Genomic DNA, 16,299 nt, shown 5'->3' on the forward strand with positions numbered 1-16,299 from the left:
TCTCTTTTAAATACAAGTTTGCATTTTGTGAAACGCAACGTTTTCTATAAGCATGCAAAGTTCAAAAACATAAAAATTTCCAAAAGGGTCCGCAATTTTGGCCACCACTGTATAATAAATAATGATTCTCCAGGTTGCCGTCAGATCAACGATGTATATCTGTGGAATTTTCAGTTTGTGATGTGTGTGAAGCAGATACGCAGCAACGAAGCCAAATTACTGATCGTACAAATATATGCTAATATGATTATTTCATCAATAACAAGGTGTTTTATGTAGTGTCGAAGTGAAATTAAGAATCGGGATGTTTATTATGTGGATGTTTTATTATGCGGAGGGGGAAATTAAATGTGCCTGCGTAAAGCCTACGAGGCAAACGTTGTTGGTGGTGATTTTAGATCATTCCAGATAATGGATGTACTGTATAAGAATCAGAACATTATTAAGAATCGTGAGGTAAGGAGTGATTTTGAAATGCTATAATTGAAAGAGATTATTTGAATACATGTTACTGTTTTTAGCCCTCTCCCAAAAAGGAGAAACAGCCAAATTAAAAAGCATAGTTAGAGGGTCTACTGCAAATTGAAGTTAGTATTTTATCTTATGTATTTTTTATCTTACATATAGATATATTTCTTAATTGAATTCTTATACTTACATATTACAGCACTTCTAAAATTATGTTTTCAAGAGCTTTAAAATTGAACTGCACTTGTGAATTTTTGGTGTTTTACAAAGCTGCTGAAATATATATTTGATTCTTGTTCTGAATTTATTGAAATGTTATAAAAAATTTGACTCAAAACATGAATCTTCATCATAATTGTTTGTTAAAATACCAATTTTCTGTTGAATCCAGTAAATTATTAAAAAGCTTATCAATTTGTTTTGCTTTTACATTGCCTTTTTAGTAATAAAATTATCACCAAAATCAAAAGGAGAAAACCTTAGAATCATTGATCCAAATTAAGTTAGAGTTGGCTAAAGATGTATTATAAGTAATGTGCTGTAGGAACTGATTATTTTTAATAGGAAGTGTAAGCAGAACCCACTTCACATACGGGTGACATAGGTAGCTGCATAAGCTGGCAATTTTTAGAAAGTACCAGATAAATAATTACGATAAGCGACGACTAAATAAAGTTATATTTTGCTTTGAATTATTAAATTTAGATGAAGCTGGAGCTGAGGCTAAACATATATGCAGATATTCTTTATTATTCATGTGACCTATCCATGTAATTTTCAGTGATACTCAGGCAACAATTCCGTGATTTTTGTATTAATCTCAAATAATATGTATCTTGTGATTTACTGTAGTGTAACATTCTGAAAATAATGCAGAAAATATGTGAGGCCTATTCAAATATGAACAGAAATTTAACACATAAACTTTATTTAAGAATTATGTAAATGGACTGAATAGATGAAAATCCAGTGGTGCTAAATCTCGACTATAATGACAGATGAGGTAGAACATCTCATCTGAGTTGCTGTAATGTTTTAATGTCAAAGGAACTTCTTAAAGAAAACAATTTGAATCAAAGAAATGAATTGCTAGCTTTGTTTTCTCTCTCATTGAATAGTACTTAGTTGTATTTCTTTCTCAATACTTTATTTGTATTGAGAAAATCAAAATAAGGAATTGCTTTTGAATCCCTTCCCTTTCAAAAAAGAGGGGGCTTAATTTTACTAGGTGAAAATGTTATTTTGGCTTTCCTTAATAAGGTGAACTTGAATATCATTATTGCATGCTTGTTCATTTTGGCTCAGAAGTTAAGTAATGCACCCATGTTTCATCACAGCTTACTGTGGAACAGAATCAGGACAATGGTGAGAGGTAAGTGCCTCAGGTAAGCAACTACTTCTGAACACAGAAGTAGCGGCAGTTAGTTATGAAAAGTTAGAAATTTATTTTAAAAAAGAAATTGCTGTTAACTCAGGAAAAAATGTCTTATTTAAAGGAACAACACTTTAGTAACACAGTTTATGTTGATTTAAAAGTACTACATTCTTGATGCTTCATTCCATAAGCTACATGGCTGATTTTTATTAACCATCTTTCATAGCCATCTTGTAAGGCTTCTTTCAGACGATTTCCCCCCCCCCAATCATAAAGCTTTAGGTTTCAACTCTCTGAGCACCATGACCTGCTTTGGTCATGAGAATTTTTCTGACTTAATACATATTAACCTAAGACATTTTGCTTTAATATTTTCTTGAATAATGTCAATGTCATCGTAATGAATTGAGTTTATGAAAATAGAGACTGAATTAAGTAATTGTACTCATTTAAATAATAAATTCTCTTTAAATACAGGTTTTTATGATAAAGCAGAAAATCCTCACTGCTCATAGGGTTAAGGTATAAAAATCATCAAACCCATTCACACCTGTTTAACAGGGTTTAAGCTGTAGCCAGGGAGTTGAGCAAGGTGTAAGTGTGTAGGTAATTCAGCAAAATCATCAACCATTGTTTATTTCACTGCAATTGATGGTTATTATTATGCCAACTTGGCATAAAGTTGAAAAGTTAGAACTTTTAGGCCAAATCGTAAAACCTGTTTTTGTTGCTTCGCAAGGTCTACTTGCTTAGCTTAGATCTTTTATGATTTTAAAACCACTATGTGAGTGAAGCTGAAGTTTACATTTGGTATAGTATATTGTTAACATAATAAGGGAAAAAAGTAATTTAAATATGAAATAACTGATTTATTTCAACAGCTAACCCCAAAGTTTCCATTAACTCTCCCAAGTGTTACAGGTTTGGCCCTGAAACCCTAATGTTCTCTATGATTGATATGGATCTCTAAATGATATTTCCTTGATAATAATTCTAAAGTGACCCTCCCATTTTGTGTTTTAAACAGTTCACAATCACAAATATTGTGTTTTAAACAGTCCAGCTGAATTGAGGATGTTAATTTTTTAATGTGTTTTAACTGTTTTCTGACAATTAAAATTTATTGCTGGAACTAACTTATTGAAGCTGATTTTCATTTTTGATAATGAACTTCATAGGCTAAACGGGGCTAGAAAATACCATATTGCTAATTTCAGTACTTCTCCTCTGTTTCTTTTTAATTTGAATTGTAGTTCTTTGCTCTTGTACTTCACCATAACAAGCTTTCCACTAACATAACACCATAACAAGCTTTTACTAACAGAACATCGATAGGGTAACAGCTAAGTTTATTCCAGCTGGGTCTAATACTGGGTTTGCAACCAAATGATTGTGGATTTGGCTGATAGTTGGTTTTAGTACACTCTTATATTTTGTTAGTATGTTCAAAGTAGATGTATTGTTTTCTTGGTTTGCCGATAATTGGTTTTGGTGCACTCTTATGTTTTGTTAGCATGTTCAAAGCATTTGTATCGATTTCTTGTTGTGTGGACTTTCAAAATTATGTGTCTCTAAAGAATATGTTGTAGTAAAAAAGTTGTGTTGATCAGTTATTTAGTTTCATTTTTATCCCAATTTAAAAATGGAAAAACGAAACATGCATTTCAGACATATTTTATTCTATTGTTTACGAAAAAGCAAAAACACATAGAAAGCATACAGGAAGTTATGTGTTATGTATAGGAATGAAGCATTAAAAATAAGATGGTGTCACCAATTTGTTTGCCAGATTTCATTCAGGTGGTGCTTCTCTCAAAAATTCTCAACGATCTGGGCATCCAGTTAAAGTTGATGAAGACCATAGCAACGTCATTATCAACTCAGATCATCATAGCATATGAGATTGCAGAGAAGTCTAGTGTATCGCATACATGCATTAAAAAAAATTTAATATCTTGGATGTGTTATGAAACTTGATTTATGAGTCCCTCATCAGTTGAAGGAAATTCATTTGATGCAATACGTTAGCATCTGCAATTCGCTTCTGAAATGCAATGAAATTAATCCATTTCTGAAACAACTGATTACTGATGATGAAAAGTTGATATTAATGGTAAAATATTGTGCGGGGGGGGGAGCAGGATGAGTCAGCCCAGACAGCATCAAAAGCTGAGATTCACATGAAAAGTTTATTCTCTCAGTTTGGTTGGAAAAGGAATTTTGTACTCTGAACTTTAACCAATAAACCAAATAGTTAATTCCAATGTCTGCATTCAACAACTCACCAAACTGAGCCATGTAGTTCAAGAAAAGAGGTCAGAATTAGCCAATTTGAATGGTGTGGTTTTCCAACATCATAATGAATAGACCCACTGTTCTTTGGTCACTTTCTTAAAATTATTGGAGCTAGGTTAGGATGTGTTGTCACATCCACCATTTTTTTTTTTTTTAAAGAAATCCTCGTGTGCCACAAAGTATCACACGAGACTTACAAATCGTAAGTAAAAAAGGCAAAATAGTAAGTAATATCATCAGTTTTCAACAATACAATGAAATCATAACAAGGATTAAAAAAAAAAAAAAAAAAACAAAACAAAAAAAAAAAAAACACACACACACACACACACACAAGCAAATGCAAAAGTATAAAAATGTATAAAGAAATCATTAACAGTGTTTAAAATGAAAGTCTACAAAATCGTTGAAAGCTCGGTAGGCCGAAGTCGAAGATACAAAATCATAACATTTCGGCGGCCAATGAATTCCAACTAGCTTTAATCTACATTTCAAAAGATTTCTTGCTTTATCAAGCAATGGGCAATCGAAAAAGCAGGTGGTAAACACTTTGCTGAACGCTAAGATTGCAATTACACAAATTGAAAGATGTCAGCTTAAAACGTTCAAGATAAACATTAAATTTACCATGTCCAGGCAAAAATTGCATAACTTTAAAATTGAGTAACAAGTCCTTACTTTTCAGTCTTTCAAAAATAGTTGGGAAGAATGTTTTTGTAACAGATCCCTTATCAGAAGATATATAATCACAGTTCCACCGCTCAATCATTTTAGCTTTGAATGTTTTTTTTAAATAAGATTTTGCAATATTTACATCAACATTAATATCATTTTTAGTTGCATTCTTAGCAAGCCAATCAGCTCTCTCGTTTCCATAATTACCCGAATGACCACGGACAAATGTAAAAAACACTGAAAATACCCTTCTTCTCCAGATCTCCAAGAGACTGCTGTATATTAACAATAATATCATTACATAAAGAGGTATTTTTAAGAGATTCCAGGGAAGAGAGTGAATTTGTACAGATTAAGTAGCTGGAACCACGTCCATCCTGGCTAATTATCCACTTAATTGCAAAATTAATACACAGAAGCTCAGAAATATATACAGTACATTCATTTCTAATGCAAAATTGGTGACACTCAATTTCAATATCATCTTCAAAAATAACATAAGCAAAACCAACTTTATCATCAATCCTACTACCATCTGTATACAACACAAATGAGAATGAATTTACATCAGTGTCCATACTATCTAGAATCTGTACTGGTTGTCTTACAGAAGGATGTGGGAGAACAGACAAGGGCAATAAACGATCAAAGTGAGAATTGGAGTAATTTGCAAGACTATTCTTGTAATCTATAAAGGTCAGGATAAACAAATCTAGGGGTGGAAATCCGGCAAGAGAGAAAACAGCATTGTAACTAATAGTTTGGTAACCGCTTATAACTCGCAGCAAAATTCGTCTTTGGACTCGAAGCAGGCGTTTAGAGTTAATTTTCTTTTTTAGAGACAATCCCCAAGCTCTACATCCATATGAAATAAAGAGTACAATGCCTTGTTTATAAATAATTGCTCTAACATTCGATTTAATACCAAAACTGTTACATGCAATTCGATTCAGCCCACGCTGAAGTCTCTCACATTTATTAGAAATGTAGGAAATATGCTTTTTCCAGTTAAATTTGCTGTCCAACGAGACACCTAGATATTTAATTTCATTCACCCTCTCAAGGGGATTGTCATTTAAAAGCAATTGATATCCTTAATAAGTAGTATTTTTTCTATCAATAAACATGGTCTTGGATTTTGCATGGTTAAAGTTTAACTTAAAATCCATTGACCAATGATAAATAAAATCTAAAACATCTTGGGTGAGACGATGAGGCATCTTCATTTCTTTTATTAAATTAAGAACAGCATGCCACCATGCATTATCAAAAGCTCCTTCAATATCAAGAAAAATTAAAATAGTGTATAAACCTCTCATCTTGCCCCTCTGTACAATGTTGCTAAGATGCAGAAGTGCATCCTCAGCACATTTTTGCTGAGGAAGATCACTTCTGCCTTAACATACCGCCCGGGTTGGGCATTTGTTACATTGTTAACTATGTAACAAATGCCCAACCCGAGTGGTATGTTAAGGCAGAAGTGATCTGGCAACCACGATGAAAGAAAACAACAACGTGGTTAGCTAGCGGCCATTATTATTGTTCTTGATTGCTTGCCTCGAGGTGCGCCTATGCGACTCCGGCTCGACGACCTCGGCGGTTTTCGTGCTGTTCTATATCCAGCTGGCGATGTCGAATGACGACGGAAATGGAAATGGTCCAGATTATGAACGCAATGCTGAAAGAGACCGTGATTATGATGGCCCACCAGGAATGGAAACAAATGGAATTATTGAAAGCAATTGGGAAGAAGTTATTGATAATATGCAATTACATGAGCCACTTCTGCGTGGCATCTATGCTTACGGTTTTGAGAAGCCATCAGCTATTCAGCAGAGAGCAATTATGCCATGTGTAAGAGATCTTGATGTTATTCCTCAAGCCCAGTCTGGTACTGGAAAAACAGCAACTTTCTCCATAGCTATTTTACAACAAATGGATACTGGGTTACGAGAGTGTCAAGCTTTAATTCTTACTCCAACTAGAGAATTGGCACAACAGATTCAAGTAGTATTGCATTAGGTGACTACATGGGAGCACAGTGTCATGCTTGCATTGGTGGAACTAATGTCAGAGAAGACATACGGAAACTTGAAATGGGTGTTCATGTAGTTGTTGGTACTCCAGGGAGAGTATTTGATATGATTAACAGAAAAGCTCTTAGAACCAATCATATACGAATATTTGTTTTAGATGAAGCTGATGAAATGTTGTCTCGAGGTTTCAAGGACCAAATTTTCTGCATCAACAGGTCATTAATTATAATAGTGTTAATATCAACTTTCAAATGAGAACTTTTCAAATGAGAAAATTCAAATGAGAACTATGTGCGCGAACTAAAACTTATTTCTAATGTAAATTTGACAGTAACTGTTAAAAATTCTCTTTTGGATGATGTTTTTAGTATTACTAATTGTTATGCTAAATTAATTAATGTTTTTGCTTATGTTTTAAGATTTATAAGAAATTGTAGATCCAAGGAAAAACAAGTAGGTCATCTGACAGTAGATGAGGTTTCGTTAAGCGAAAATAAATTACTTCCCTTAGTCCAAAATCCAAGCTTTCCTGAAGAATTCAAGAACTTAAGTAAGAAAAGGGAAGTATGTAAAAATAGTCAGTTAAAATTTTTATGTCCCTTTTTAGATGAATCTCAAGTTATTAGAGTAGGTGGTAGACTGCAGGAAGCTAACTTGCCCTTCAACACCAAGCACCCTGCTGTCCTGCCAAAAAATCATAAACTGACTCATTTAATTATGTTACACTACCATATTCGAAACTTTCATACTGGAGCACAAGCGCTCTTGCATAGTGTTAGACAAAAATTTTGGCCGATAAGTGGCCGTAATCTTGCTAGAAAGGTAGTAAGGGAATGTGTTACGTGTGCCAAGGTAAAACCAGTATTGCTTAATCAAAAGATGGGAAATTTACCATTAGAGAGACTGAATCCATCCTTTCCCTTTAACCATACTGGTGTTGACTTTTGTGGTCCTTTTGGTATAAAGTATACAACTCAGAAGAAGAGCGTAGTGCACAAGATTTATTTTGCAATTTTTGTTTGCCTCTTGGCTCGTGCAGTCCACCTCGAGATCGTTTCAAATTTGTCTACAGAATCATTTATTGCTGCTTTGAAGCGATTTATTTCTAGAAGGGGTAAATGCGCGTCCTTATTTAGTGATAACGCTCGAAATTTTGTTGGGGCTAGCAATGCATTGAAGTGACTCTACAATTTGTTGAAATACCCTGATGAATTCTTAACCAAATATCTGACATCTGAAAGAATTCATTGGAAGTTTATCCCTCCCAGGGCTCCTCACTTTGGAGGTATCTGGGAGGCAGGTGTTAAGTCGTTTAAGTTTTATCTTAAGCGTGCAGTTGGGAGATTGATTTTTACATTTGAGGAGTTTCTTATAATTTTGAACCAGATTGAAGGAATTTTAAATTCACATCCAATATCCCCTTTGTCAAATGACACCAGTGATTTAGAAGCTCTTACACCTGCACACTTTTGGGCCCACCAGCGGCCGAGCGGTAAAGTCGCTGAACAATGAATTGAACTTTTGTGGTCCTAGTTCGGTCCGAGGTTCGAATCCCACGAACAGGCTGGCTGCATGTGCGTTTTCGTGGTTTTTCCCATGTGTAACGTGTATACGAGCCAGTTTCCCTTAGAAAGTCCTCCACGAAGGCATCCCTCCTCTTAGGCAGATAGCCCTAGTGTGCTTTGCCATAATTAAATACACCACACCACACCACACTCGCACACTTTCTAGTCGGGCGACCTTTAACATCAATAATAGAGCCTGATTTAACTGATTTTTCTGATAGTTCTTTAAAGCGCTGGCAGCGCACTACTAAAGTAACGCAATATTTGTGGAAAAGATGGCAAAATGATTACATCAGTCATTTACAGCAACGATTTAAGTGGTATTTCTCTAAGGATAACGTTAGAAAGGGCGCTATAGTTTTAGAAAAGGAAGACAACATGCCCACTTCGACTTGGTTACTGGGTAAAATAGAAGAGGTAATTTATGGTAAGGATAAAAAGGTTAGAATTTGTATTGTAAGAACCAAGTCAGGTTTTTTAAAAAGACAATAACTAAATTAGCTGTACTACCAGTAGATGTTACATAATTTCATGTATATTTCCTGAGTTCAAAAAATTATTATATATGCATTGTATTTTAATTTAGATGTTGTGCATTTCATGTTCTGTGGTTAATTATGTTTATTGCTTTTGTTCATGTGTATCAATTTAAATTTTGTGATATGATTTGGACTATATGGTGATTTAAAACTGTTTAATTTTGGTCATTGTTAACTATGTAACAAATGCCCAACCCGGGCGGTATGTTAAGACAGAAGTGATCTGGCAACCATGATGAGAGAAAACAGCAATGTGGTTAGCTAGTGGCCATTATTATGGTTTTTGACGGCGTGCTGGGAGGTGCACCTATGAGATGGCAAGAGCGTCCATAGCTGTTACTTCGTGCCTTCAGATTCTCATTTCTATTTTATTGTGCAGAATTCCTTAGATGATAGAATTTTTAATGATGCTGATGATAAAAAATCACATTTAATTTATTTGTCGACAAAAATCAGGAGTTTTATGAACATAGAATTATGACACTGTCTGAAAGAAAACAAAATGTCATCAACAAAAACAGGCAATATCTAATTTAATCAAATTATATTTAAGTAAAAATTTTGAATTTTCCTTCATATCTAAAGTGCAATCACTTAGTTGCCATTACCCTATATAATCTATTGGAATGTCATATGAAGATTAAAAAAAAGGATGCTTGAAAATTTAATTAATTTTTGTCTTTTTCTCAGAACTGTGCAGTTTGTTTTATTAATGGTATTCTGGAGTAGCTAGAGTTGTTATTAGATGTTAAGTGAATATGCACCTTTAGCGTTTTTTTAGTCCAAAGAGGCTTTGTCCCTGAAGGACTATTGTTCTTAACTGTTGCCACAGAGTATTATCACCCTTTGTTATATTTAAAGAAATTAAATAATGAAAAATTTGCATAAATGTGTGTATATTTCTCGCATTGTGATAAAACAAAGGTACATAGAGCCATCGAATTTTGAATGATGTAATCCTCCTACGAATATGGGCATATGGAAGAAAATTTGAAATTTGGGATTTGTTTTATATCAATTTCCTATTTTGTAAAACTTTAACGAATTTTTGATTCACATACTCAAGGATTTCAAAGCGAGCAATGGCAATGTTGTACAGAAAAAAACATTTTTGTCTCAAATGTGTGAGTCTGTGTGTCAGAAGTTTTAAAGATATGCTAATTTTAAAACTGTTTTGCGATATTGCTGTTGAACTGAATTTTATGGTTTAAGTAGGAAGAACGTGATATGTAATAAATAAATGTAACTCACAAAATGTTAAAAAAATGCCCCTTTGGATGTAATTTGAAATCTGAAACATTTCAGTGTGTGTGTTTTTTTAAAAGGAGAATGGGTTGCAAAATGACAAAACAATATTTCTTTTCTTGTTGTTCTGAATTATTTAGCATAAGAAAGCGTGAAACAAAATTTAAAATTCAGAATTTTTTATGGAAGCCATCCCAGCTGATTTTGAGGTAACTCATATTAAGACAGCAAAAGCACTGATATTTGCCAACATCAGTAATACCAAAGAATATTTCCAGTTACAATAATATTAATAAATAGGCATTGTTTTATTAAAGTAACCACAATAACAAATTTTGCGAAGAACAAGGGACTGATTCATGATTCTGATGTAGTATTAAGGTTATGTGCTTATTTTTCACCAAATTTATTGTCTTATGTTTTATGCAGTTTTTTAAAATAAGTTTTAGAGAGAAATTTCATATTTTGTGTAGATGCTTTTAATTAAATAATGGTTCTAAATATCATTTTAAAGTGTTTTCTGTTCCTTTTAAACTATATAATTATGTAAAATGTAACTCATCTCCATTTGAATTCTATATTTATAGCTGCATTTTTAAAGAGTTACTTTTTATTCTCTTCTTGCAGTTTGTAAAGGTGTAGTTGTTGATAGTGTTCAAACTGCTCAGAAGATGAAAGGCTGTACCTTTGTGAATGGTTCATTGGAAATACAAATTCATGGAGGGGGTAGTAAGTAACTAAAATTGTAGATAATATAAGTATGTATAGATATAAGTATTTCGCGTTTAATACATCAGTTGCAGTAAGCAAGTCTTATTTAAACATAAAAATATTATTTCTAAATTATAATTTAGAGTTTTTAAATGAGGTATTTTAAATTTGTCATTTTCTAAGCAATGGCAGCTGCATAAGTACTTTGACAAACCCTGTATTGTTTTATTTGGTGTGCAGAATGTTCATTAATAATAATTTGCGTAATGTGTATCGTATCATACATGTTAAACCTTGAATCTGGTTTAGCCTCAATAATAGTAAAATTATATAAATACAGTTTCTCATGTTTTAAATTTTATACTGTGAATTATAAAGGGAATGTAAACACTGTGAGAAATAACATATAGACATTTCTGTATTTTAGATAGCATTATTAAAGAACTTGAAGCAAGCCTTAGTAACATTGAAGTAATTCGAGGTTATCTGAAAATCGCCAGATCTTATCCTCTTGTCTCGTTAAATTTTTTACGCAATTTGACTCTCATTAAAGGGGAGCAGCGTGACAAGAAAGAGTAAGTGTCATTTCTATGAAGCTGTTTTTGTACAATATGTTTAGAAATTATAAAACATTTGTTTTGATATTTGAGATTAAAAGCTCTTATTAATTTTTCAACAAAGCAAGTTTTCATGCAAGAAATTCCTCTGTGTGTCATATTTCAAAACATGTTAACATATGAAACTTAGAAAAACTAAATATTATTATCAGCAATAACATTAGTAATTTTGCAGATCATGGCTTTATTTTGACTCTTTATTCAGGGCAGTGATAACCAAATATCATTAGTTGAGGGCCACAAAATCATTCATATTATTATATGAGAACCATTTTATATATTTTTTAATGATTGCTTTTCAGAGTTGAACTTTAAGAGATACTCGTGTTATGTAATGAACAGGCACATAGCATATTTTCCCACCAACCTTTTTCTGCAAACATGAACTGTTGCCATACAAAGGAATTTAGTGCTCGTGATGGCTAAGGTCTCACCTTGGTTTTATGTAACACTGATTAACCTTTTAACTGTCAAGTTATTTTCATGATTTGGGTGCATAAATTTTCAATTTTTTTAATTTAAAAAATGAAATGTTTGCCTCGCAGCCAAAAAGTAAAAAAAAAGTGACGCGCACTTTGAACTTTAACCTCTATCTTTTGAAACCTTTAGTAAGATGATGCCATCTGTTGAACTGAAGCCGAAATAAACTTCTCACGATATATATCGGGTATAACAATACGATGCACTCAAAAAAAGTTAGCCTGAGTAATATTCAAGCGTGACATTTTGGAATACCAGTGCTGTACCCGAGATTATTTCGGGCATGACAGTTAAAAGGTTAATCCTCAATAAGCCACTTATCTGCTGATTATCTGTTTGAATAAAGAGGATCTGTCCAGTCCAGACTTTCACCAAAATGTTTGGTTAAGCTCTAAGCTCATATTTATTTAATAATTTTGGGGCTATATATCTGTAATTTGTATCTGTTAATTACCTGACTAATTAAACAACAATATACTCCTTTAAACTTCCATCAGAATGAATATAATAAGTTTGGCGATATGTCTGCCAGTTTCATGATCGGAGGAAAAATACATTGTACCTATGATTATAACCTTATTCAAATGTTAATGATTTTATCTTTATTTAAAATTTTTAATTATATAATTTATTTTTAAATTAATTTATCATTCACAGAAGTACTGAACAATAAACCCTCAATATAAATACTCAATTTAGTACTTATTTTTGTAGATTACATTGTCAATTTAAGAAATTGTGAATTTCCGTTTGTCCTAATAGTGCTGGAAGTTTGTAGGAGGACATTTTTAAGCATACAAGAGAAAACTGACACATCAGCTATTCAAAGTTTGAGCTTAGTCGAATAAAACAGTAATATGGAGATTATGATAAAAAGCATACTGATAAGCTGGATATAGCCCAGAGGTACCGTATTTGACGACATATAAGATGCACTTTTTTTCCTAAACTTGGTCTCAAAAAAGTTACCTGTGTCTTATATGTGAACGACACAGGTTAACTTTCAATACTGAATGCAATTTTTAGGCCGGATAAATGTCTAGACACACATAACTTTTTCTACATCACATCTGCCATAATTATTTTGTGCATGCGTGAAATAACTATCGCCAAAAAGCGCCAAAGCTCGAAGCTGATGTCGAAGTTAGAACAGGTTTGATGGTCACATTACGTCTATGGAGCCTTTTCTTCTTTACATAGACTTTCTTTGACTCAGCCGACACACGTATCGGTATCGGTGCTACTCTGTATAAACGTGCCAGTATCGGTGCTTAAAACTATTTGTTTAAAAAAAATACCTTGGAAAATATGACTACAGGAAACAAGAGATTAAGCTATACAATTCTTTATAAACTAGGAGTGTTAAACTGCGCCAAAGTGCATGGAAACAGAGCAGCAGCAAGGCATTTTGGTCCACCACCTACCGAAAAAATGATATGTACTTTGCGACTGCAGGAAGATCAACTGAAGAGTGCTAAAAAACAAAAACATAACCTTCGATGCCCAGCTCCATCTTGGCCTGAACTTGAAAATGCCGTAAAAATGTGGGTGAGATAAGAGAAATCTGGGATAAGAGGAAGAGGAAATCTGGGATAAGTGTTTCAACTAAAATGATAATCAATGAGGCCAAAGGATTTGCAGAAAAACATGGGAATCAGAACTTTTCAGGGTCTGAGGGCTTGTGCTACAGGTTCATGAAAAGGCAAGGCTTATCAATGCGCACAAAAACAACTGTTGCACAGAAAATGCCAGCAGATTATGAAGAAAAAATACTAGCATTTCATAGGTTTGTTATAAATGCATGCAAGAAAACTTCTTTTGAGCTTGGTCAAGTAGGAAATATGGATGAAATTCCACTCACATTTGATGTACCATCCAACAAGACTGTGAGTATTAATAGGTCTAAATCAATAACCATAAAAACCACAGGTCGTGACATGTTGTGGTGATGGCACAAAACTACCGCCGTTTTTCATATTCAAAAGAAAAACTCATCCGAAAGAAAAACTTCCAATGGGTGTAATTGTTCATGTTTATCCAAAAGGCTGGATGGACGAAGCTGGAATGAAACTGTGGTTACAGAACGTATGGGCGAGGCGACCTGGTGGACTCTTAAGAAAACCCTCTCTTTTGGTTTTGGATCTGTTTAGCGCCCATAGAAATGAAACCATAAAGAATAAAGCGAGAGAATTAAAACCCAGATAGCTATCATTCCTGGTGGAACAACTAGCCATTTGCAGCCTTTAGATGTATCGGTGAATAAGTCATTTAAGGAAAAAGTGCAAGAACGATGGAACAAGTGGATAGGAGAGCCACATGGCGCCCTCACACCCTCAGGTAGAATGAAGCATCCCTCTATTTCAGAAGTGTGCGAGTGGGTAAAAAGATCTTGGGAGGACGTAAAGGCTGAAGTGATTGTTAATTTCTTTAAGAAGTGCAGAATCAGTAATGCTCTTGACGGAACAGAAGACGTCACATTATTCGAAGAAGGTGATATTAACGATGACGGAAACAGTAGTGATGGCGATATTCTCGTTTTCGATGATGATCATAGTGAAAAGGATTTTTATGGTTTTGAAAGTGATTAAAGTCTAATTTCATGATAGGCAACGTTTTCCTTGAATCTGTGTTTTCTGTTGTTTCTGCTTTATTTTGTATTATGCTTGATTGCTTGCCGTTCATTCATTTACTCATTATTGAAATTTACATATCATGTTCAAAATAGCTTGCTGTTTGTTAATTTTCCTTAATAAAAATATGTTTGGTAATTGCATTCAATGATTGTTTATTTGGCTTTTACGAAGCATGAGAACTAAAAGAAACCACATTTTAAGTTATTGTGGTACTGCGCTGTCACGCGGACTATTGAAACTTTTTTTCCTTGTGTGTGACCTTCTAAATAAGGGTGCGTCTTGTATGCTGTCAAATACGGTACTATTAGACTGTAAGTCATCTGAGGCAGCCATTTGCACCAGCATAGAACCTTTAGACATATGTTTTTATGATTGTAACTTTCCTAACTTATGGCATCAGGGCTGGATTAATCGTTAAGCATTATTAAGTACATGCTTAGAACATCAAGAAAAGGGGGTACTACGAAAAGGTCCTTAAGTATTCAGGAAAGGGGGTATAAAAATTTCCCCCTTCCGGTTTAACCATGGAATGCATGATACAGCTAAACCATAACTGAGAAAGAGAAGGAATTAAAAAACTATTGGCATAAACATATGTGGTGGCATCAATATCTTTGAAGAGCTTAGTGCCTCTATCAGTCTTAATCCGGCCCTGTATGGAATAATCATTGTAACAAAACAATATAATGTTATATAATGGTAATTAGTTTTTTTTTCCCTTCTTTATTTAGCTATGCCTTTCTAGTCCTAGATAACCAGAATCTTCAAGAGTTATGGGATTGGGAGAATCGTAAAGTGAATCTGACCATCGCTGGAGGAAAAGTATTTTTTCACTTTAATTCCAAGCTGTGCCTTCATAAAATCAATGAACTTAAAAAATATGCCAATGTTAAAGATTGGGATGACACAGATGTATCACCAAGCTCAAATGGGGATAGAGTGGCATGTAAGTTTATAAAATTCTGATAATTTTATATTGGCTCAAGTTTTTTAATTACTTTTTTTTACACTGGTTTCAGAAAATTAGGCAAATTGAAAAACTGCGATAAGTTAGCTAAAATCCTTGAAATTTTGACAGACTACAAATAAAAGGAAGCTGCATCAAGTAGCATTATGTTTGGATTCTACATCTGACAATTTTTTTTAAATAAAATTTCTAGTGTCCCTTTTTTCTTGACAACTAATGAAAAGGAAGGCAGGTTGTTCTGGAAAATATCAGCAAAAATATTTCTACTTATCTAGCAAGAAGTGAGAATTGTGGGGGTGGGGGACACTTTAAAAGCATTCTGTATTATATATATCTATATTAGTATATGGCTGAAGTTTATAAAAAAATTTAATTAGCCTTCAAGCAGAGATTGAGATGAATCCCTCAAAGGAAACAGCAGATTTTCCTTTTTTGAAGTTCCTTATAGGAAATAATTCATAAAAATTTACCTTAAAAATTATATTTTTTCAACTCGGAGGAAATGCTTCTGTACAAAATCAATGAAAAGAAAACATTAAATTTAGATTATTTGTTCCAAGATATATATCTAAGGACAATTATCCAAAAAATTTGTAATTGTTATGAAGTCTATTCAGAGATACAAGAGTATGAAAAGAACCTTCTATGAGATACAGTAGAATGCTCTTACAGTGGACGTTCAAATATTTTTTT

At 33.4% G+C, this 16,299-nt stretch overlaps 1 protein-coding gene and 1 pseudogene across 4 annotated transcripts in view; both read left to right on the plus strand.

Moving 5' to 3' along the window:
* The window catches only part of LOC118200281 (insulin-like peptide receptor), a 529,147-nt gene that overhangs the window by 355,170 nt on the left and 157,678 nt on the right, over positions 1-16,299 (plus strand). For all 4 annotated transcript variants that reach the window (XM_085818478.1, XM_085818480.1, XM_085818477.1 and 1 more), the window contains 3 exons: positions 10,826-10,927; positions 11,337-11,484; positions 15,371-15,585. In XM_085818478.1, coding sequence (XP_085674604.1) covers positions 10,826-10,927; positions 11,337-11,484; positions 15,371-15,585 — 465 coding nt within the window. The remainder of the gene's footprint in view (positions 1-10,825; positions 10,928-11,336; positions 11,485-15,370; positions 15,586-16,299) is intronic.
* On the plus strand, positions 6,390-7,107 carry LOC146996771 (eukaryotic initiation factor 4A pseudogene; annotated as a pseudogene).

The sequence above is a fragment of the Stegodyphus dumicola genome, chromosome 6, assembly GCF_044657685.1.
Source record: "Stegodyphus dumicola isolate Sdum_Otavi_A_Nest chromosome 6, ASM4465768v1".
NCBI lineage: Eukaryota > Metazoa > Arthropoda > Arachnida > Araneae > Eresidae > Stegodyphus > Stegodyphus dumicola.